General features: G+C 36.1%; 1 protein-coding gene across 2 annotated transcripts in view; it reads left to right on the plus strand.

Moving 5' to 3' along the window:
* CERT1 (ceramide transporter 1) overlaps positions 1-25121 on the plus strand; it is a 109364-nt gene that overhangs the window by 4520 nt on the left and 79723 nt on the right. For both annotated transcript variants that reach the window (XM_044266943.1, XM_044266934.1), the window contains exon 2: positions 1323-1457. In XM_044266943.1, the coding sequence (XP_044122878.1) occupies positions 1323-1457 (135 nt within the window). The remainder of the gene's footprint in view (positions 1-1322; positions 1458-25121) is intronic.

Below are 25121 nucleotides of genomic sequence, written 5' to 3' on the forward strand. Positions count from 1 at the left end.
GGGTCTATCCGATTTTATATGCACTACTCTCTCCATACAATACAGGAACACTCAGCCGGGTTTGAATCTGAATGACTGCAGAAATACCACTATAGCAAAGGAAATAGAAACATAGGGAGGAAAGTGCACCTTACAGGAGGAGATGATTCAGTTTTGTATGTAACCATCATTGTTTCAAGTCAGTTTGAGTGGTGGTAAGTCACATGGAGTTAGAAATAAAGAAATGGTGATTGGGGAGCTCATAGGAAAGAATGTGTTAAATTGCCGGCATGGATGAGCTCTCAGGAAGGGGTTGTAATGATGGGCCTTAGAAGATTTAAGAGCTGAACTGTCTCAAACATGCTGAGTAGGGAATAGAAAAGAAAAGATTTCTCAATGGATATAGAGCCTGAGCCAATGTGGTATATTTTTGACAATCCATTTTGAATTAGTTTTTGGCAGATAGTGTTGGAATTATATAGTTTTTGGAATTGTCTATACATACATAAAACCCCCAGAGCATAAAAATATGCAAAATCAAGAATTCCCATAGAGGTTGCGTTTCTGCCTTTGCAAGTTTATTGATTGTGATCTGCAGTGTGCAGCAAGACGTTAGCAACATGGAAACCGTTTATAGGCACTAAAAACTGGCAATTCAAGTATGTTTTTGAAAACCAGGGTTTTTTTTTTTTTTTAATAGTTGTATTATTACTCTTGGACTTAAAAAATCTTTGGAGAACTTGGAAAATGAATTAATTATTTTTAATATGTATAATGAGTTCTGTGGACAAAAAATAAGGTTGATACAGACTTAAAGATTAATGATCTAGTATTTTTGCGTGGGTATAGTTATAAATATTGTACCTGTTCATATAGGAACAACTTAAAAGTAATATTTGGACATGCTTAGCTTCATACTTCTGTTGATTTGAAGTCTTCCTGCAGTACTTGGTGTAGGAGAATGAGAGGCTATATAACCAAACTTAACTTTTCTGTTGAATATGGTAATTATGGTAGAAACCAAAACAATCTTAGGTGTCATGAAGTTGGTAAAGAGGGGAGGATGAAAACACACAAAAAAACAGAATTTTTAACTGAAATCTGCATGTTTTGTTCCTCAGATGTTAAAGAAGAAAATATAGTATTTATAATTTTGTAAAAATTACTGAAAATCATACAATCTAGAAAATCTCAACTCACTTTTTGTAATTTTTACTGTTTACAGTTAGGCTAGAACTTTTCACATTTTAAATTTAGATTGATAGCTGATTCAGAAGTTTGGATCTCTAAAATACTGACTTGTATATTTTGTTTTCCTTCCTCCCCCCCACCTTTACCTCCAGTGGACAAACTACATTCATGGGTGGCAAGATCGTTGGGTAGTTTTAAAAAATAATACTCTGAGTTACTACAAATCTGAAGATGAGACAGAGTATGGCTGCAGAGGATCCATCTGTCTTAGCAAGGCTGTCATCACAGTAAGTTCCTCTTCTTCATTCAACAAGTATTTATTGAGCATTAGCTGTGTACTGGGAACTGTGGTAGGTGATTAGGATCTATCTGTGAATAAAAGAGGAAGATCTTTGCCTTTGTGGAGTATAGAGTCTAATACTTATTTCCATGAAGTTATTTTATAAAGACAGATACTATTTTTCTAGCTGTTAGAGCAAGCCCTTAAGAGATTCAGAAAAAAACATATTTGAAGACTTCATATCTGATGAGGTTAGGACAGTTACATGGCAAGTTATTGAAGAAATTAAAGCAGAAAATGAAAAAAATAAAGTATCTTAACATTTAAAAATTTTAACTTAAAATACTTAAATCTATATTTATTTTCCAGCTTTTTGATGTAATGTTAACACCATCTCTTCAAGTGTGGAATTGAGAGAAGTTGTTCTTGTAAACTATATCCATAATGCATGGTTTGCAATTTCCAGTTTTGATTTCTCTAAAGTGGAATAAAAACTTAAAGATAGTTTTGAAAAAACTAAAGTATAGGTTCTTCTCACTTATTGTTTCCTTAGTATTTTACAGATGTCTCACCTTTGTCTAATTCAATACCTTTTTAAAGAATGACTCACCTTTATTGAGTCATTCTACTTAGTTTGCATTCAACTTAGTTCATATAGAAACAACCCTCTTTTTGCGCTTGTATTCCAGACTTACGTAATACTAATTATGTAAGGACCACACAGGTAAACTGGCATAAACAGGTTTGGGAACAACCAAATGATTTGTTAAACATAACTGAACCTGTGGAATCAGAAGTGGTTAAATATGCTAAAAATAGCACGTAAGTTGAGAGTAGTCAGTGTGCCATGACATATTTAATAAAAGGGCAAAAAAAAGGTTTTGGCTAAAGTGGGTCAGTTGAATGGAGGTCAGTTAAGGGTGCTGTTGTACTGACAATCTAGAAATGGGTATATTAAAAACTAATCATAGATTTTACTGATACATTCAAAGAGAATTCACGTGATAAAAATTATATTGCTTATAAAAGTAAAAAGTACTCTTTCAATCTGTGTTGATTTCTTAATCTGACTTATATATGTTTATGTTACACTGAGGAAAATCCTACAGTATTTTGCTCTTATTTTTCATATATTCTGGGCCTCATGTGTATTTGGAGTTTGAAAACAAATTTAGTTGAATATTGAGTTGGAAAAACTTACAGAGGAATTGTTTGTAAGTGTTAAGAATGAAACTACTACTCTCCATTCTTGAGAACAATTTTAAAGAAATTTAAATTTAAAGAAATTTTAAAGAAACTTTGAACATAAAAGCTCAGTATTTATTTTGACATATATGTTGTATATTATATGGTGTATTTTGAAGTTGTGTATAGTTTTGTATTTTGGGGTTTTATTTCCCTTGAGATAGATCATTATGCTAGAGGACAGAATAATGGATTCAAACATGTTTTTGATCTTGAGGTGTCTTTCCTTGATTCTTCCTCTCCTTCCTTTTGCATATTGTCACACGCTTATTAGTTATTACGCTTGATTCTTTGAAAATAGATTGTTGGTTGATGTGAAAGTGGAAGGAATTAAATCTTATCTTTATTGTTTACTGAACAGTAGTATTCCTAGAGTACTGTTAGTTTCTATAGAGTTAAATATAGTTATCCTGTTTTGAGTTACAAACTCTGATAATAGTGCATGACCTATTTAAGGAAAAGAAAAAATTTTAATAAACAATTACATTGCATCTGCTCAGGAAAAAAAAAACACACAAAACCTGTTATTTCTTTGTAGGTTTTTGTTGTTGTTGTTATACCTGTATTTGCATGCAAAACTTTCATTGTGGTACTTGGTCAAAAAAACAGGTGGGAGAGTGACACAATTTAAAAGAAGATGAGGAGGGGACCAAGTGGTATTCACTAAGCTAAGTAGTGGTAGAGAAGGTAAAAAGATGAAAGAGGCAACAGATTCTGAGTGGTAGCCCTAGATACGGTGAAACAGGTTATAGGGAGAAGGACAAACATTTATATTCCTGAACCCCTTCAGCTTTCAGTTTCTTCCTTGCTCTGTGGGTTCAAAGATTCACTGTTACATAATTTTTACATAATTTTTACATTTTACATAATTTTTTGTAATTTCATCAAGGAAATTACAAAATATAACTGAATTCAGTGAACTTCTCACAATGAAGTTTACAAATAGAACATGTACTTGAGTTGAATTACAAAAATGTAATACTAATGTTCAATAATAATACTAATTTTCAACTAATACAAATAGTATCCTTCGCTTTTCTTAATTAAGTATGGGCTATTATATGTATCACTTCATCTCCGAAGACAAAAAATAAATGTCAATGTTGAATTTGCTCACATGGCACCCTTATAAAATTGACTATTCATATGTAAAGAAATCTGGAGTTGAAGAATTGTAACCATTAACATATTACTTGTTGGTGAACCTGGTGTCCGAGCCCACCTTTTCTGATAGAACGAAATTCATTGTTAAATTCACGCTTATTTTAACAATTAAGTTATTCTTAATTTCTTTTAATCATGTTCTTTGGCTATGCAATGATAAATTGGGTGAAATACTTTCAAGAAATAAAGTATTTCCTGGGAGAATTTGTTATTTGGAAGTAATTCTTAATGAGAAGGGCTTGTAAGTGAATGAGTGAGGGAAAAAAAAAAGCATTTTTTATTTTATGAAAAATAAGTTATCTGTATGTAGAATAAATGTAGAAAGAAAGTTGATTTCTGAATTATAGTAGTTTGTTACTTGCTTAAGACCTAGCCCATGCAATAAACTTGCCATACAGTAGATGTTTAATATGTTAGTTGTATTTCTTCAATCAAAAGTAGTGTTTATGGAGTTTTTAAACTGTTCTTTATTTTTGAAATTCTGTTTTTAAAATATTTATGGTAGAAAAAAAAATGTGATCCATGGCATGAAAAGGTTTAAAAACTAAATGCTTCTCTTTGCTCTTAGTCCTGCATTCAATAAATAGACAAAGTAAAATTTCTGGTTTTTTCCCTCCAAGTAATTTGTATGCCTTTACAAGCATTTATTTGCTTATATCCTTCATTTTTATTTGCACAAATAGCATCATGCTAAATCTACTGTTCTCTGACTTGTCTTCTTCTAGCGTGACTTGAGTGTTAACTACTGTATTTATTCTATTGAGTTGTTTAGATGTGCCATATCATGTTAATTTGCCCCCCCTTTTTTGACATTTAGATCATATCTAATTTTTTTAAAGATTTTATTTATTTATTTGACAGAGAGCAAAAGTAGGGAGAGAGGCAGAGGAAAAGGGAGAAGCAGGCTCCCCACAAAGCAGAGAAAGCCTGATACGGGAATCGATCCCAGGACTCTGGGATCATGACCTGATCAGAAGGCAGTGGCTTAACCAACTGTGCCACCCAGGCGTCCCCATATCTAATCTTTTTATTGCAAACATTGTGGGAACACTTATTTTAAAATTTGTTAATAGTTACTGGCAAATGACTGATTCAAAAGATTACCACTTTTCACTCTTACCAATAATGTATGAGTGTTTTTTTTCCCGTACACTGAAGTATTGAGGAAATTTGGTTTTGGCGAATGTTAAAATATTTGTCAAACTGCTAGATAAAAATAGTATCTTAATATTTTAAATTGCATTTTCTATTTAAGAGACTAACTTAATGTGCTTATAGGCCATTTATATTTGTTTTGCTCTTCCATTTATTCTTGTTTTTTCTTTTCTTTCCTTACTGATTTATAGAAGCTCCTGATAGCATGGTAATTGGCCATTTGTCATATTTATTGCAGATATTTTCCCCAGTTTGTCATTTGTATATTCTTTCGTTCTTTTATAGTCTTTTATAGCCTTACAGAAATTAAACTTTTTTACATACTCTTATTGACCTTTTCCTTTATGACTTCTGCATTTAGTTATGTTTAGATAGTCTTTACCAATTCAAAGACTATAATATAATACATAGCTATATTTTCATCTGAAATTTACATTTGAATTTTATTCCTGTGAGAGTTCTTTTAGTCTAAGGAGTGATGTGGGAATTTAGCTTTTTATTGTTTTCCAAGTGAATGTGTATTCTAATGCCATTAGTTGAATCATTCAGCTTTTCTCTACTGGCTTGAAATATCACCTTCATTATATATTACATTCCTGTGTGTGTACTTGAGGTTGTTTCTGCCCTCTCTTCTCTTCACTTGGTTTGTGTATTCCTTCTCTTTGCAGCATGTTTAAAATTATGTTACTGATATTTCATCAACCAACATTTCATGATCCTTTCATGAAGATAGATGAAGTGGTTTCTTTACATTTACTAAGATAAGATGTTTTGGGATTTAGGTAGGTAGAGATATTTGGTATAATGAAAATCATAATGTCTTTAGAATTGGTTTGTCTAGGGTCTGTATTCCCATCTCACCCTAGGTATCTGACTTTGTATGTCTGAAATTTTGTAGAACGTCTTTGATTACCAAATGAATGGAATTCCCATTACTCTTGTAAGTTGGCTATAGGGAAATATATCCACCAATTTCATGGTTTAATATATTCAGAGGGAAAACTGAAAGTTAGTGAAAATGTTTATTGTTAGATTTTAGAAAATTAAAACCAAAGAGCTCTTTGGTAAGTAAGGGTTGAAGGAGAACTTGAAAGATCCTGGCAAAATTAAAGAAGCCAATAGAGATGTCAAAGCAAGGGAAGGAAGTATTCAAATTGAAGAAAACTATAAAACTAAACACAAAAGTTGTAAGTGCCAAATAAAGACTAATGAGATCCAAAGAGTATTCGAAGGTGGAATTGTAAAGTAAGAAATTATGATACAGAATAATGTTCAGCAAATTGGATATCACCAAAGATGAGTAGTGTGCCATAAATAATCATTATACAAGGAACTCTAGATTATTGAGAAATTTAAGAAGTTGGCTTTTTATGAAGTACATAACTTTGCTGTATTGAATTGGTAGAAAGAGGAAGGTATACACAACAAGTAAAAGTACTAGATAAGGTATTAGTTGGTAATTCTTATTTGAGGAGCATTTGCCTATGAATTTCTAAAGGAATTAGAATCTTAAACTGCTAAGACTTATGCCTTGAAAAACTAGTAATATCTGTTCAGTTCATTTGGAAATATCTTCTGTGTTTAGATAACTTGAGTGTAACTGGAATAATATAACTCAAATAATTCAAATATAATAAGAAATGTTTAAAATAGTTGGTAAAAGGTTTTGTTTTGTTTTAAGATTGTATTTATTTATTTGGTAGAGAGAGAGAGAGAGATCTCAAGTAAGCAGGCAGAGGGAGCAGCAGGCAGAGGAATAGGGAGAAACAGGCTCCCTGCTGAAGAGATCCAGCAGGGCTTGATCTGAGACTGTGGAATCATGACCTGAGCTGAAAGCAAAAAGCTTAACTAACTGAGCCATCAGGCACCCCTGGTAAAAAGTTTTATAAGTGGAAAAATACAAAAAAGTATACTTCTTCAAATGTAGGACCCAGAATGTTGAAATAATTTGCCCAAAATTATTTAATTACAGAAGGTAATTAGTTTGCTAGGTTTGCCCTAACAAAGTACCACAAACTGGGTGGCTTAACCAGCAAATTTAATGTCTCACAGATACGGAGATTAGTATTCAGATCAAGGTGTAGTCAGGTTTGGTTCTTTTGTTGCTTTTGCTGGGTTCCTGGCCATCTGGCATTCTGGTGCTTATGGATGCATTACTCCTGTGTTTGCGTTCATGTTCACATAGTGTTCTATCTGTAGATACACTCATGTCCACATTTCCTCTTTTTGTAAGGACACGTCATATTGAATTAGGGGCCTACTCCAGTGTAACCTTATGCTAACTAATTACATCTCTATTACCCTGTTTCCAAATAAAATCACACTTTCAGTTATGCAGGGTTTGGGCTTTAGCATATACATTTTGAGCACAGAATTCAACCCATAACACTAAATATCTGAGTTAAGATTATAATCCAAGTCTCCTGATTCCCATCTGGTGTTATGTTATCACATGTCACTGAGCATAGGAAAAAAAATTATATATATGATGCACTTATTTGGCGTAAGACTTGCAGGAACATTCCGGTTAAATATTTATAAAGCAGCTCTTTAAAATTTGTGATTTACTATTAATGCCTTCTGTTAAATCTCTATAATAAATATTAGTGTGCATTTAAGCATTGAAGTTTCCATAAAGCAAGGAATATACATAATTTTCTAGATTTGCCTCCTGAAATAGTTAAAAAAAGGCTATTTTCTTAGTTTTCTTGAAGGTCTTTTAAGCTTCACGTATACAAGTTTTGAATTAAAAAAAAATTTTTTTTTAAAGATTTATTTATTTGGCAGGCTGAGATCACAAGTAAGCAGAAAGGCAGGCAGAGAGGAGGAAGCAGGCTCTCCGCTGAGCAGAGAGCCCCACACGGGGCTTGATCCCAGGACCCCAGGATGACGACTCGAGCCGAAGGCAGAGGCTTTAACCCACTGAGCCACCCAGGCACCCCCATATACCAGTTTTTCTTTAGCATTTTTATTTAGCATTATATCTTAATTTCCAGAGTACTTAATATTTCATTCATGGGCTCTGAAGTCAGACATGGGTTTACATCTTGTCTCTTCTTATGGCCACAGGTACCTTTGGGTAGATTACTAAATTCTCTTGAGTTTCACCTTCCTTAACTGGTTAAAGGGGGAAGGATATAAGATCGAAGTATGGGATGCTTATGTGTATTAGAATAACATAGAAGCACTTGTACAGTTCTTGGTATATAATAAGCACTCAGATTTCTTTAGGTTTATTTTGTTTAACGTTTGAATTAGCGTTTGTTTAAAGCCTGAAGTTTAAAAATAAAGAAAAGGGGAAGGTGGGAAAGCCTTTTATTAAAGGGTGACAAAGCTGCAGATAACTTACTAGAGCCAGCATATGTTCCATTTCCTGTTTGAACAGGTTCTCATTCATTTCTTCAACCACTTTTTTTTTTTTTAAGATTTTATTTATTTGACACACACACACACAGATCACAAGTAGGCAGAGAGGAAGGCAGAGAGAGAAGGGGAAGCAGGCTCCCTGCTAAGCAGACAGCCAGATGCAGGACTCTATCCCAGAGCCCTGAAACCATGGCCTGAGCCAAAGACAGAGGCTTTAACCCACTGAGCCACCCAAGCGCCCCTTCGACCCACTTTTCTGCACCAAGTGGTAACTTTTCTCTCATTCTGTATATATCTATATATTTATCTATCTATACCCTTTGTGTATATATATACATATGTACATATATGTATACATATGTATAAAATAGTTAAGTTTTTATATGCTTTCTGCATGTTCTGATAAACTTTTTTCCTTGTTCTACTATTTATTGTTTTTTTTTAAGTCATGTAATACCTTCTTAAAACTCAGATTTATTGAGGTATAATTTACATCCAGTAAAATTCACCCCTTTTAAGTGTACAGTTACAGCTTTCATAAATGTGTACAATCATATAATCACTGCCCCAATTTCCATCACCCCCAAAAGGTTCTCTCCTGACTCTTTGTAGTCAATTACCTCCCTATCCCAAATTTCTGAAAACCACTGTTCTTGTAGTTTTGCCTTTCCCAAAATGTTATATAAATGGAATCCTACAGCAATGAAGCTTTTTGTGTTTTGCTTTTCATTTACCATAATGCTATTGAGAGTCATCCATGTTGTTGCATTTATTCCTAACTTGTTCCTTTTTGTTACTGAGTACTTTCCACTGTATAGATGTACACAGTTGTTTATCCTTCACTATTGAGGGATATGTGTTTGCACCTGGATTTAGGCCACTGTAAGTAAGGCTGCTGTAAATACTCACATGCAGCTGTTTGTGTAAACTTTTGCTTTTATTTTTTTTTTGGGTAGATGAGTAGGAGTGGTATTGCTGGATCATATAGTAAGTGTATGTTTAACTCTATTAGAAACTCCCAAACTGTTTTCCAAAGTGGCAATACCATTTTATTTTCCTACCAACAGTGTATGAGATTTCCAGTTGCTCAGCGTTTTTGTCATTGTTTTTTGTTCTTATTTTAGCCATTCTAGTAGCTGTATAGTGATATCTCATTGTTGTTTCAACTCACATTTTCATAATGACTAATAGTGTTTTATATCTTTTCATCTGTTCATTGTTTATACCTTTCCATGATACCTCAGTTCAGATCTTTTTTTTTTTCTGTGTTTGTCTTTGTATGAAAGTTCTTTCTATATTCTGATACTGTAACTTTTATCAGAAATGGGTTGTTTCTTTTTTTTAAGAATTTATTTATTTATTTGACAGAGGGAGACAGAGCAAAAGAAGAAAAACAGGCAGAGAGAGAGGGAGAAGAGGGAGAAGCAGGCTACCCGACAAGCAGAGAGCCTGATACAGGGCTCAGTCCCAGGACCCTGAGATCATGACCTGAGCCAAAGGCAGATGCTTAAAGACTGAGCCACGCAGGCACCCCAATGGTTTTTTTTTTTTTATCAGACACATATTTGGCAAATATTTTCTCTTAACCTAAAAGGCTGATTTTTGCACTATCATCAAAAAATCAGTTACATTTAGGGACGCCTGGGTGGCTCGGTTGGACGACTGCCTTCGGCTCAGGTCATGATCCCGGAGTCCCGGGATCGAGTCCTGCATTGGGCTTCCAGCTCCACAGGGAGTCTGCTTCTCTCTAACCTTCTCCTCGCTCATGTTCTCTCTCACTGTGTCTCTCTCAAATAAATAAATAAAATCTTTTTTAAAAAAATCAATTGTATTTAAAACATATTTAAATGTATATTTTGGGGGTGCCTGGGTGGCTCAGTGGGTTAAGCCTCTGCCTTCGGCTCAGGTCATGATCTCAGGGTCCTGGGATCGAGCCCCTCATCAGGCTCTCTGCTCAGCGGGGAGTCAGCTTCCTCCTCTCTCTCTGCCTGCCTCTCTGCCTACTTGTGATCTCTTTCTGTCAAATAAATAAATAAAAGGTTTAAAAAAAAATGTATATTTTGTGGATTTTGTGCTCTGAGTTCTTAGGAGCCCTTGAAGGTTATTTATTTCCTAGTGTAGCACTATCATTAGTTTTTTTTAAATAGGTTATTTGTAGAGAAGTAACATTTCTCACATTCTTTACATTTTTATTTTTTAATTTGGGCGTACAGTGGCACAGTGTCACTTAATTAAAGTGACAACGCTTTAGATTTAAAATTACCTGCTTACTGACTACTCGTTGTGTAGTCAGTTCACTGGTATTGCTGTTGAGCTGCTGCTTTAGAGTAAGTGCTACCGTATGCTTGACTTTTGTTGTTTCTTCACTGACACAAGAAAACCATGGCTGATAAAGAACGATATATTCTTTTGGTCCCCAAGTTAGAGAATATATATCATTTTATTTTATTTTAAAAGTATATGTACCCACATATATGTGGGTACATATATGTGAGGATTTATCACTTAAAAAAGGAAAAGATCTTATAAGTTTATTGTAAGGAATCAAGAGACCAAGAAGCTGTGATTAGTTGAGGCTCATCTAGAAATTAAGATGGTCTCCAAAATGATAATGTATTGGGCAGGAGACAGGGTTGGGTAATGATTCTTGAAACTTAACATATAAACCCAGTTTCATGCAGTGAAGTTTTCTTCTGTTGTTAAATTTGTCAAATGGTTTCATTGACTTTTAAAAAACTAGGAAATTCATCTCCATAAAGAGGCATATATTTAATCTCCTTTCCCAATGGGTTAAACCAAAAAGGGAGAACCAGAGAGGAGACAATAGAAGAGAGCATTTTAGAAGCTGGAAAACAGATGCACAAGTGCAGAGTGAGTTAATGGATCCTGAAAACCCAAATCCTAAATTATCAGTTGGGAAAACTGTGAACTAGATTTACATTGCAATAATATAATACTTTAATAAGAATTTGGATGTGAAAATTGTAAAAACTAGGGAGGACACAGTATCAGTTTAAGAAGCAGTCAGATCCCCATATTTTTCTTTTCCAACTTTGTCCAGCTGGGTGGTTGACCTACCCCTGCACTAACCTGACAAAGATAGATTTATTCTACAGGGAGAATAAAATAGTCTCTGGGCAGGAGAATGTGGGAAATGTGCATTAGAAACAATTGAAAACAAGGAATGATACTAAAATAGGGACGGTTAGGGGAAGGGTGCAAAGTGAATACTGAGACCTTAACTTCACCCTTTTCCCGTACCTGGTTCAGCAACCTTTAGGTGATAGATTTCCATACTGAGGGCAGGAGATTGCTGGAGATTTGTCTAGAGAATCTGACCAGGCCAAGAGAAAAGACCTAAAAATAACATCAGAGCTTCTTCAACACAGTAGCCCAACTGGATTAGCCAGCAGTAATGCTCATCTTTGATAAACTGCCCATACATAACTTTTCAGGTTCCAGTCAGCTTTGTGAATCCCCAGCTCTTAGAAATGAACAGTCAAGGACCACCAGTCATATGAGGTTTCCAATATGAAAAAGATGAAGAGAATAAATGCAAGATGAGGTAACAAATTTTCAAATCCATAAACATAAAGAAGAAAATTTGTTTTCTCTATATTCTCAGAGAATTTGGAATCATGAAACAAAAATGTATACTATAAAAAAGAAATGATTAAAAAGAGCTCTTGGAAATTATAAATATGGTAGCAGTGATGAGAAAATCAGAAGGGTTAGAAGATAGAATTCTAAACATTTCCCAGAAAATCAGAAAAATAAAAAAGATAGTGAATGAGAGAAAAGATAAAATTAAAGGAGTGATCCCAGAATTTTGGTATTTGAGCAGTAGAAACTTGAGGAAGAGAGAACAAAGAAAGGAAGCATCAATAAAAGAATACAAGAGTATAAAAATCTTGATTTCAAAAACAGAATTAGTTTACTGAGATGAATGTAAGAAAATAAATTTTATAGAAAACATAAAAGAATACAAGAAAAATTAATAGAAAAGACATGAGTTTTGGGGTCCCTGGGTCGTGCAGTTGGTTGAGCATCCAAATATTGGTTTTTGCTCAGGTCGTAATCTCAGGGTCCTTGGATTGAGCCCCAAGTGGGGCTCTGCACTCAGCACAGGATCTGCTTGGGTTGCTCTCTCCCCCTCTCCCTGTCCCACCCCACTGCAATCTCTTTTTCTAAAATACATAAATCTTAAAAAAAAAAAAAAAAAAAGATATTTCACTTTGAAAGGTCATGGAAGGTTCAGCATAGCATGTTAGATGAAAAAAGACCCATTATTAAAGACATGTCCTTGTACCCAGTCAGACCACAGGGAAGAATGAAGATCCTGCATCTTCCAGAGGGGAAAAACAAATCACAACAAAGGATAAGGTTTCAAAATGACTATGGACTTCTCAAAACACTGGATGCTAAAATGCAGTGAAGCATACCTTCATTCGTTTGAAGAACTATTTAAAATTTTATTTATTTATTTATTTATTTATTTGACAGAGAAAGATCACAAGTAGGCAGAGAGGCAGGCAGAGAGAGAGAGAGAGATAGAGAGAGGAAAGCAGACTCCCCACTGAGCAGGGAGCCTGATGTGGGACTCGATCCCGGGACCCTGAGATCATGACCTGACCCAAAGGCAGTGGCTTAACCCACTGAGCCACTAGGTGCCCCTGAAGAACTATTTTTGACACTTAATTCTGTATCTGGCCAAACCATTAAAGCACTGTAAGAGCAGATAAAAGCATTTTAAAATGTCTCAAAAAATTTACTTCTTTCGACTTTTAAAATGTCTTATTTTAGACATACATACTCACATATCTACAGATGAAATGATATGTTTAGGATTTGCTTTAAAATAATCCATCTGGAAGGGCTTGAATTGGAGGGGACTATATGGGAGGGTTTATTATCCTGTTCTTTATTTTGCATATGTTTGAAAATTCCTGTAATAAAAAGTAAGAAAACACACAAATACACATTCTACAAAGCTTTCTTTTAGGAAATGTCCCCCATCAAAACAAGGAAGTGGGGGCACTTGGGTGGCTCAGTTGTTAAATGCCTGTCTTCAGCTCAGGTCCCCGCTAGGGCTCCTTTGTGTTCCCTCTCTCGAGGTGTCTCTCTCCATCAAATAAATAAAGTATTAAAAAAAAAAAAAGTTGGGGCACCTGGGTGGCTCAGGGGTTAAGCCTCTGCCTTTGCCTCAGGTCATGATCCCAGAGTCCTGGGATCTAGCCCCTCATCCACATTGGGGCTCTCTGCTCAGCAGGGAGGCTGCTTCCCCCTCTCTTTGCCTGTCTCTCTGCCTACTTGTGATCTCTCTCTCTGTCAAATAAATAAATAAAATCTTAAAAAAAAAAAAAAGGAAGTATTAAATGAGAAAGAGGGAGATATGGGAGAGAACATTGTTCTCAAAATGTGATCTCATTAGCATTAAAATCAGCTGTGAACTTGACAAATGCAAATTCTCAGGCCCAGTTTCAGACCTAATGAATCAAAAACTACCACTATGAGCTTCAGCATTCTGTCTTCAGGTGATTCTGATGCATGCTGAAGTTTCTTGCTCTTCTAAAGCAAGGAAAATAGCTATGCTCAGGAATGGATTTCTCATTCTCTTAACTGCTTATTCTCTGAACTTTGATATTTGATCTGACATTTAAATGAATGGAGTCCTTACGCATAAAGGCAGAGGAATTAGTTGTGCTGTTGGTGCTAGCAGTCTGAATGGACAGTGGATATTAAAGGTTCAGATTTTGGTAAACTGTTAAGTCAAGTGATTGTCTTCAGAAGCGGAGTAGTTAAGAGTCGAACAGATGAACATCTGCTGTATCAACCGTACTGCTCATCTAATTGGCACCTTGACATTCTCTGCTAACAATGTTCATTGAATTTTCCACTATCTAGAATGTCTTTTCCCTCCTCCACTATCAAAACCCTGTCTTTTCTCTGGGTCTAAACCAAGCCACAACTTTTCAACAAACCATTCCCCATCTTTTTGTCTTAACTATAAGGTTCTTAAAAAAGAAACATGGACTAGCTACTGTTATGTGCTAAATAGGCATTGTGCTAGGTATTTTACATGTTACCTCCTTTAGTCATCCTAATAATCTCTTAATAACTTAACTCAATATTAACATTTTCATGTATGTGCTTTTCTCTTGGTTTTGTGCCTTTGATTTTTATTTCAAGAGGAATGGCAATTACCCACTTCTATTTCTTGTTGAAAGTATTTCCTTTACCCCTAGTGGTTCCCAGATTTCAGTGTGCATCTAGAAGGCTTATTAAAACAGATTCCTGTTACATTTGCAAGGTTTATGTAAAAGCGAAACTTTTTTGAAAGACATAAATATTTTCAGGTCATTAAATTGTTTTTGCTATTTAGAAGACTTGGAAATAATCAGTTTTAAAAGCTAAATGAAGGGTGCCTGGGTGGCTCAGTGGGTTAAAGCCTCTGCCTTCGGCTCAGGTCATGGTCCCAGGGTCCTGGGATCGAGCCCCACATCGGGCTCTCTGCTCAGCAGGGAGCCTGCTTCATCCTCTCTCTCTGCCTCTCTGCCTACTTGTGATCTCTGTTAAATAAATAAAAAAAAAAAATAAAAGCTAAATGAAAATTAGCTTTTGAAGTAATTATAATTATTTAAGTTTTAGCAAAGTTTTGTAATATTTCAATAATGTTACATTACACAAATGCATATTCATGGCTCTGCCATCACATAATTTGAATGAAAGTCCCTTATTGGGTTGTGATTCTGAGTGCCTAGCACAGTGCCTTCATAAAAGCCTGTCAGTTGAACTATCGCAAACCTTTTTTATTTATTTTTTTTAAGTTTTATTTATCTTATAGAGAAAGGGAGGGAGAGTGAGGGAAAGAATCAAGCAAAGTAAACGCTGAGCACAGAGCCTGGCACAGAGCTGGATCCCACAACCCTGAGATCACAACCTGAGCTGAAACCAAGAGTAGGACATTTAACTGACTGCACTACCCAGGTGCCCCAATATAGCAAAATCTTTGTATTTCTGATGTGGGTTTGATTTTCAGAAGTCACCAGAAATTACTCAGGATCACTGAACCAGATAATTGAAGTTTAATAAAGTTTTTTGGGCCAAAATATATTTTAGGTCAAGTATAGCATATAGAATATATTTATTTATGTTAATTTAATTTGTTTACTAAAAGTTCTTTCTTTTAGTCTGAAATAGTAGTTTTATTATAATAGAAAATGTGCTTAGAGGCAGAAGTTTGCTTTTTATGATTTTTGGGACAGGTAGTTGACATTTTTGTAATGGCAAACCATTACCACTAAAATTCCATTATAAAAATTCCACAAGAGATCATGGGAGAAGATTACAACTGTATTTTCACTAACTTTTAACTGACATTTCACATTTTATTAATGTAGAGAAAAATTATAGTAATTCTGTCAGTATCTGTGACCTTTTCACAGACAGAAATTACAGGTACTGTCCCATAACATTATTGGCACATTGTAGATATCTCAAAATAACATTAATTGCTACTAGATACTAATTTGTTGGTATAAACTAACACACATATATATTAGTATATCGTAACTTAAATTTTTAAAATTTTAAATTCTATGTATTTGGTTTCTTTTAGAATCATATGTATTTTGCTGTATACTTTTGAAAACATTGTTCAGAGGATTCTGAAAATTGCACCAGATTTGCCCAAGAGTGCTTGAACCCTTGCATTACACAGGGCTGCACAGAACATTTTTGTGGCATTAGAATTTTGTCTTGAGTCTATTTATTGATGTCTTTAAGTAATTTAAGATGAAAGAATTAATATCTAAATTTCTGAAGTGAAGTGTGAAGTATTTCAGGCCCAGTGAAAAAAGGAAAATGCATTATATTATCCTTTCTCTGCTTCAGGCTCTCTTGGGTTATAAGGTTTTGCATGATCTGCCGCCTTCTTAAACTTCATTTCTTGCCAGACTCCCTCCTCTCATGGTGTCATCTCCAGTCATGCTATACTTTCAGGGTCTTATCTAGGCTTGTTCTTTCTGGCCACACATCTTTATATGTGCTTTTCTTGCTGTTTAGAATGTTCTTTCTTTTTTCCATTGTTCATTTCATTTCATCCTTCTCTTGGTTCAGATACTAACTACTTCCTTGGAAACCTTCCCTGGCCTATCTGATTAGATTACTTCGTTTATTATAGGCTTTCTTAACATGCTGCACCTTTCTTGTTTATGGCTTGTTACACTTGAAGTTTACATTTCTTGTGTGCTGATTTGGTTGATGGGAGCTCCACAAAGTTAAGGACCTGTTCATTCTTAGCATTGTATCCTCAGTGCCTCAGATCATGCTTGGTAAATCATAGGTGCTCATAAATATTTCATTGGTTGGCTGGTTACATGGATAAATAAATGAATGAATGAAAGCTTTAAATCATGGTTGTCCAATAGAAATATGTGAGTCACAAATACAAGTCACATATGTAATTGAAAATTTTCTAGTAGCCACATCAAAAAGAAAAATGAGTTTGATTTATTATATTTTATTTAACTTAATATATCCAAAATATTGTCATCCTAATACACAGTTGTAAGAAATTATTACTGGGGCACCTGGGTAGCTCACTCAGGTGTCTGACTCTTGATCTCAGCTCAGATCTTGATTTCAGGGTTGTGAGTTCAAGCCTTACCTTGGGCTCTGTGCTGGGCATGGAGCCTACTTAAAAAAAAGAAAAAAGAAATTACTATTAAGGTATTTTACAGGGGCCCGTGAGTGGCTCAGTGGGTTAAGACTTTGCCTTCTGCTCAGGTCATGGTCTCAGGGTCCTGGGATCGAGTCCCGCATCGGGCTCTCTGCTCGGCAGGGAGCCTGCTTCCCCCTGTCTCTCTGCCTGCCTCTCGGCCTATTTGTGATCTCTGTCAAATAAATAAATAAAATCCTTTAAAAAAAAAAGATATTTTACATTCTTTGTTTTCTACGAAGTCTTCAAAATCCAGTGTGTATTCTACACTTATCGGTCATCTTAGTTCAAACTAGCCACACATGACAAATAACTACTACATTGGACAGCACAGGTTTAGATATCAAAGCATTTTGGAAATAAAGAAATTCAGAGCTGCCTGCATCATGTTCCAGCCTTTACCTCAGGGTAAATATTAAAAGCAGGGTTTTGTTTATTCAGTAATTCCCAAAACTGAGGTAAAAATAAGAGACAAAATACCCAGAGGGTACATCAATTTAATATGTTAAATGAAAAAAATTGAAACAGAATACTGAATATTTATAATTTGCCTTCCTATATATTTCCCTTAATATTTGCATGTTAGGTTTATAAACAGAAAAGGAAAACAAGTTCTTGAGAAAAATGTTATGCAATTGGGGACAGTGAGATTATGCAAACTAACCTTGTCTGGGAATCTTTTCTTAGGTTCTGCTCTCTTAAAGTAGGTAACATTTTTATTAAGTGGCTCTTGTTATTTCAGCGTACTTTATTGTTGGGTGAGTCTGGGAAGGTTTCTCTAGGAAAGTATTACTGTATTTTAATGAATCTGAGCACCAACTTCATTTATATATCACATTGCTTGTTCTAGTTTATACCATTTGTAAGACACATCCTTATTCAGAGATGTAAAATTTTTGTGCATAGTGGGGTGTTTTATAATGGGTGAAATGAGGTGTGTGAGTAGAAATCTCAAAGAGGGTGCGCCTGGGTGGCTCATTTGATTAAGTGTGTCTGCCTTCGACTTGGGTCATGGTTCTAGGGTCCTGGGATCAAGCCCCGCATCAGACTTCCTGCTCATCGGGTAGCTTGCTTCTCTCTCTCCCTCTGCCTACAGCTCCACCTGCTTGTGCTCTCTATCTCTGTCAAATAAATAAACAAAATCTTAAAAAAAAAAAAAAAAAGAAGGAAAGAAAAAAGGAAAATTAACGTGGTAAGAGGTGACCTGGTAAGAAAGAGCAGCAGTGGGCGCCTGGGTGGCGCTGCCTTCGGCTCAGGTCATGGTCTCAGGGTCCTGGGATCGAGTCCCGCATCGGGCTCTCTCCTCAGCAGGTAGCCTGCTTCCTCCTCTCTCTCTCTGCCTGCCTCTCTGCCTACTTGTGATCTGTCTCTGTCAAATGGACAAATAAAATTTTAAAAAAAAAAAAAAAAAAAAAGAAAGAGCAGCAGTTGTTAAGTTCCTCCGGGGCTAGTTGAAGTAACTATAAGGGGGCCTATCTGGCTGGAGGCCTGTATGGTTTATAGAACAAGGGAAAAGTAGTAGGAAAAGTAGGCACAGAGGTGGTGCTCCTGGTTGAATAGACCCTTTCTTCAAAGGACTTTGAAGTTTTATGCTGAGTGATAAGGGAAATTATTGGAAGCTTGACCAATGGAGTGATTTAATCCTAGTAACAGAATCACTTTTGACTGCTTTGTTAAGATTAGATTGTAGGAGGTAAGGATAGAAGCAGGGAGCCAAATTAGGTAGCTCCTTGGTGGCAGTGCAAATAATCCAGAGGAGAGAGAGCAGTAGTTTGTATTGGAGTGGTGTTGGTGGAGATTATGAGAAATGATTGGATTCTAGATTCATTTGGAATGTGTAGCTGACAAGGTTTGCAGATTTGCTGATGGATGCCTCATATGATGTGAGAAAAATGAAGGGTCAGATGATTTCAGGTCTAAGCAGTTGGTAGTTAACTGCTACCAACTTTACAGAAATGTCAAAACCTACAAGAGAAGGTTGGTGAAGCAAATCAGATGACCACATTTGGATGTGTTGAGATTCCTCTTAATCATTCAGGAATAGATAGAGAAGAGGCAATTAGGTAAAAGTTTGGAGGTTGGAGGAAGAGGCCTGGTTGAAATGATAAATTGTGTATATTTGTGCGCCCATGACTGTTCTTATGTCACATGGTATGTGTCTGTGTAACTTTATTTTTTGATCCTCGAGTCATTGATTCTTTCTTCAGAATTCCTTTTTTTCTCCTGTGTGTTTAATCTTTTATTTTAATATTAGTGATTTTGTCACCTGTTTGATTGCATTTTCTCCCTTTAACAATGGGATATAAAGAGAGATTAAGCAGCTGGCTTTCAGGGGACTCTTGCTCTTGTCTTTTTATAAATCATTTTTAACTTTTTATTTTGGAATAATTTTTAACAAAAAGTTTTTAAGCGTAATGTGATAACTTCTGTGAACACCTAGATTCAACAATATTTTAACATTTCTTTTATCATTCTCTCTAGACACACATGCACACGTGCCTTACATTTTTCTCTGTGTCATTTGAGAGTAAGTGGCTCAGTGGGTTAAGCCGCTGCCTTCGGCTCGGGTCATGATCTCAGGGCCCTGGGATCGAGTCCCGCGTCGGGCTCTCTGCTCAGCGGGGAGCCTGCTTCCCTCTCTCTCTCTCTGCCTGCCTCTCCATCTACTTGTGATTTCTCTCTGTCAAATAAATACATAAAAAAAAAAAAAATCTTTAGAGAGTAAGTTCCATATATCATACTTGTTTTACTCTTAATACTTCAGTATATAAATTCTAAGGGCAAAGATACTCAGTAGGTATAACCATAATATAGCTGGCAAATTCAGGAAATTTCATATAGTAATACCTTTTTCTAATTTAGAGTCTGTATTCCAGTTTCATTCAGTGTTCCAACGGTGTCCTGTATAGTATATTTTTCCCCTTCAGTACAAAATTTCATCTAGAGCATGTATTGTGTTTAGTTGTCATGTCTCTTTAGTTTCTTTTAATCTAGAACAATTAGTTATTTAACCTTTCTTTGTCTAGTGTAACATTGCTCTTTTTGAAAACTACAGGCAAGCATTTTCTATAATGTTCTTCATTTGTAGTTTGATATTTCTTTTTTATTTGATTCAGGTTGTGCATCCTTGGCAGAATACACTAAAATGATGTGATGTCCTTCTCAGGATATCACATCAGAGACACAGCTGTCTCTGCACTTCTTTCCTTCCAACCCCTAGCTATCAGGGTTTTGTTTTGTTCTGTTTTGTTTGTAATGTAAATGTTATAGTTAAGATTTGGAGGGTGGGGTGGAGAACAAGGGTTCTACAACTTAAAAGGAAGGTTGGAAGAAAACATTGCATTGAGTTTGGTGTGCTACTTGCCACTAAAAATCTTCCAACTATTTCTCCTTATTTTGATTCTATGCTGAAACTTTCAGATTATCGTATGATATTTCTGGGTGGATTTCTTTAAAGGAATGCATTGACCAGAAAATTGAAATGTCTGCTTACCAGAGCATTTATTGCTTCCTGTAGATTACAAGATATGTTCACTGGTACATGCTTCAATGTCTTGGGGGTGCTGGCAGGATCTGGTTTCTACATTTGTATAGCACTGTTTTCCTAGACTGTGGGAACTTTTCCCAAGGTCACACCATCTATGTTAGATTCTGAATATAGCCAGTTAGCTTCCTTTAATGCCTCTGTCATCAGCCTGCACAAGTGATGATTATCACATATAGTCCACTTTGAACATTTTGTCGAATATCTTTTTATTTAAAATTTTTAATTTTGAAATAACTGTACTTTCACAGAAATTTGCAAAAATGGAGTGCAGTGGTTTTGTTCATCCTTCATCCAGTTTCCGTGCATGGTAAAATCTTACATAGCTGTAGTACAATTCAAAACCTGGAAGGCGATATTGGGACAACCCACAGACCTCACTCACATTTTACCAGTTTTATATATACTAATTTGTGTGTGTGTACATGTGCATGCATGTATGTGTAGTTTTATGCAATCTTATAACTTGTAACCACCATTACAATAAAATACAAAACTCATTCATCAGCACAAAGAACCCTCATCCTACCCCTTTATAGCCACTGCTAGCTCTCTTCTTTCCCTCCAGCCTACTATCTCATCCCTAACCCCTGCAACCACTAATCTTTTTATCATTTCTATAATTTTTTCATTTTGAAAATTTTATGTAAATGGAATCATTGAGTGTTATCTTTTGAGATTGGCTTTTTTCCTCAGCATGATTTCCTTAAGATCCCATAAGCTATTGAGTATATTGATAATGTGTTCCTTTTTATTGGTCAGTAGTATATGTATCACAGTTTGTGTACCATTCACCAGTTGAAGAACATTTGGGTTGCCTCCATTTGGGGTCTGTTACAAATAAAGCTGTTACGAACACTGGTGTGCATGTTTTTGTGTGGACAGTAGTTTTCTGAATTTCACTCTCCACATTCGGTAAATAAATGTTTTTTCAGTGCAAGTCACTGTCCTAGGGCCTGAATTATACTGGTGTGCCAAACAGGGCCTCTGTTGTTCAGTCTTTGATCGCATGTGGTTGTATAGATACATACTAAAGTGCTCTTAAGGCAGTAGGCATGATTAGGATCACACTGTACATGTGCTTTTGTAACCTCTTTATTTTCTTCCACATATTAAGATGTCAAATTTCCAACCTTTGGAAATACTGTTTTTGAATGGATATCTAATACTCTGTTATGAAATGAACATTTGCTGTTTTTGGACTGCTTATTCCATCATCCGGAGGACCACTCATGGAACCAGAAACCACTGCACGTATTTTAGCAGAAAGTGTTCAGAACTCAAAGAACAAAAGAAAAACATTGTGGGTAGTGTATAGTTTTTAACTGCAGAGACGAGCTTTTACAAATCCTAGGGCTGGAGGGGCGCCTGGGTGGCTCAGTGGGTTAAAGTGCCTGCATTCAGCTCAGGTCATGATTCCAGGGTCCTGGGATCGAGCCCCACATCGGGCTCTCTGCTCGGCGGGGAGCCTGCTTCCCTTCCTCTCTCTCTGCCTGCCTCTCTACTTGTGATCTCTGTCAAATAAATAAATAAAATCTTTAAAAAAAAAAAAAAGAAAGAAAACAAAAATCCTAGGGCTGGAGGAACGAAGGGATAAAGTTGGGGTTATGAGAACCTATAAGTTGGAGAGAGCCCTTCAGAGTTGGGAGTTGGATCTCTGAAGAGAATGGGTTGCCCACCGGTGCTGGTAGCAGTATCACAGGAGCCTTTTGGGATTGAGATTTAAACCTCTGAGTTGAAAGGATTGCCTCATTAGCGAGCACTTCACAAAGCTGAGGCTCAGACAGTTGGAGAGGGGCTCTCTCTCTCTTAAGATTCAGCTATCTCAGAAGCTTAGAGGTAATGCACTATGCAACTGAGTCTCAGATATCTAGAAAGAAAATTATCCTTAGTATAGTTGGTACTACTATCTCAGTAGTTTGAAGGGAATGTTGTAGAGCTCTACTTCACATATCTAATAAGTGGCCCTTCCACAATTGATGCTGTACATCAGAGGTGGCGAGGTGAGTCTGGTTCAAGGAGTTCTGAAAGAGGCTGGGGACTGGAACTGATTGCCCCCGCCAGGATGAAGGACGTTTGCTGGAGAGATGTTGATGGAAACAGTAAGGGATCAAAAACACAAGGTTTTTTTCTACCTTCCTCCTGACTTCCAGTCCCCTTCTTGAATGTTGTCCCTATTGACAGAACTAACAGAGGAGGCTAATATAGGAAAATGCAGTTTGTAGCATCCCACTCACAGTCGCAATAGCATAAAATAGTATAAAAGCTTGGATTTAAGAGAGACAATTGATAAGTGGCATGCTCATTATCAAATGAACTTTTGAAGAATTCCTTATTATGGGTCTGAGTAGAAGGTCTTCCAAATGAATCTGCAAAAGCCAAGTTCTCATTTTCTCCTCTCACCTCAGCATCCCTCCAGCCCATTAACTCCATTTAATCAGTCTATGGGCATGTGAATTAGGCCTAGATAATCAGACTTCTGTTATGCTACTCTCCCCTACGTCTAGTGCCCCTTGTCATCCCCAGCCTTACCTTGATTGTGAAACAGGATCATAAAAGCAGATAGGGAATTTTTCTCAAGATAATATTGGCAACTGCAGCATCTAGTTTCTAGTAACAGCAGGTCCAGTAGTGTGGCTTCCAAGGTTCAGAAGAGGAAGAGGCTCTGTCCTTACAATGACACTTGTGTAGTCTCAGAGTTCTCTTACTTAGTCTCCCCTGGCTCCTTTCCATTTTTTATCTCATTTATTTATATTTCTTAGCAATATGTGCTGCTGATACCTTCAAAATAAACCCCAGTAAGCAAGAATCAGTTTCTCTTGTAATTTGAGCTCTGTTTGATGTATTTTATTCAGATCTGATAGTTTATTTAACTACTTGATTAACTAATTGGTTGAAAAAGAAATTTTAGTATTTTGTGCTTATTTTTCTAAAAAAGATGTTTGGCTTCAATCATTTTAAATCTTTGACTTCCTTGATCTCTGGACAGGATATTTAATAATGAGCAGAATAAGGATGAAATTTCCATTGTGGTGGTACTGGGTGGCTAAAACTTTAACAGAAAAACCAAACAGGCATCTTTCTGACCGATAGAACATGAGAAGGGTTCTGATACAAGCTGATAGAAAATGAGGAGGGAATCCACAAAGGAAAAACCAAAGAAGGGGAACTCAAAATTATGTAAAAACTCTACCCAAATCTCTGGTTAACTTCTGAACCATCTATTTGTGAGGCAGATGGAAAGTAGTCTGAAGTTTGATCCGAAATAACTGCTGCTGTGGCAGAGATGTGGGGGAGCGAAAACTCCTTTAAAGAACACCTGCCTTTTCTTTTTTTTTTTTTTTTTTAAGCTGTAGGTACCAGAAGAAGGAATGCAAATAGTGAGGAGATAATCCAGAAAAAAGGAGCTAGAGAAAGGGAACCCCAGATTCTGAATATAAAACTCTGCCCAAGGGCACCTGGGTGGCTCAGTGGGTTAAGCCGCTGCCTTCGGCTCAGGTCATGATTTCAGGGTCCTGGGATCGAGTCCCGTCGGGCTCTCTGCTCAGCAGGGAGCCTGCTTCCTCCTCTCTCTCTCTCTGCCTGCCTCTATGTCTACTTGTGATCTCTCTCTGTCAAATAAATAAATAAAATCTTTAAAAAAAAAAAACAAAAAAAAACTCTGCCCAGGTTTGTACCTGACCCCTCGTTTGTGTGTGTTGCAGGCCAGAGTGGAAGTAGTCTGAACTGAGGTCCTAGCTGCTGTGCGATAAACACATGACAGAAGTAACAGTTTGGGTCTGAACATGTTAATTGTCTGCTAAAATAAAAACAGTATTTTTCAGAACAATATAACAAAATCCAGAGTTCACAGCCTAACATTCACAATATTCAGGGTCACCTCAGAATTACTCAATATACAAAGAGCCAGGAAATAACAACCCATTCTCAGGAGAAAAGACACACAATAAAATGCAAAATTCAGGATGAACAAGATGTTAGAATTATCTGACAATGATTTTAAAGAAGCTTTTATAATTATGTGAAGTAAAAGAAAATAGTCTTGTAATGAATGAAAAGGTACGCCATTTCAGCAGAGAAAAAGAAAATATATAAAAAGAACCAGTGGGAATTTGAGAGCTGCAAAGAATGATACCTGAAATAAAACTTCATTCTCTGGAATTTATAGTAGATAAAGATGACAGAAAATAATCAGGATCTTGACTATAGATCAAAAGAAGTCATTCTTTTTTTTTTTTTTAAGATTTTATTTATTATTTATTTGGCAGACGGAGACCACAAGGAGGCAGAGAGGCAGGCAGAGAGAGAGGAAGGGAAGCAGGCTTGCCGCTGAGCAGAGAGCCCTATGCAGGGCTTGATCCCAGGACCCTGGGATCACGACCCGAGCCAAAGGCAGAGGCCTCAACCCACTGAGCCACCCAGGCGTCCCCAATGAAGTCATTCTTAAACCAGTTTTGTTTTGTTATTTATTTATTTAC

The sequence above is a fragment of the Neovison vison genome, chromosome 1 (assembly GCF_020171115.1).
Source record: "Neovison vison isolate M4711 chromosome 1, ASM_NN_V1, whole genome shotgun sequence".
NCBI lineage: Eukaryota > Metazoa > Chordata > Mammalia > Carnivora > Mustelidae > Neogale > Neogale vison.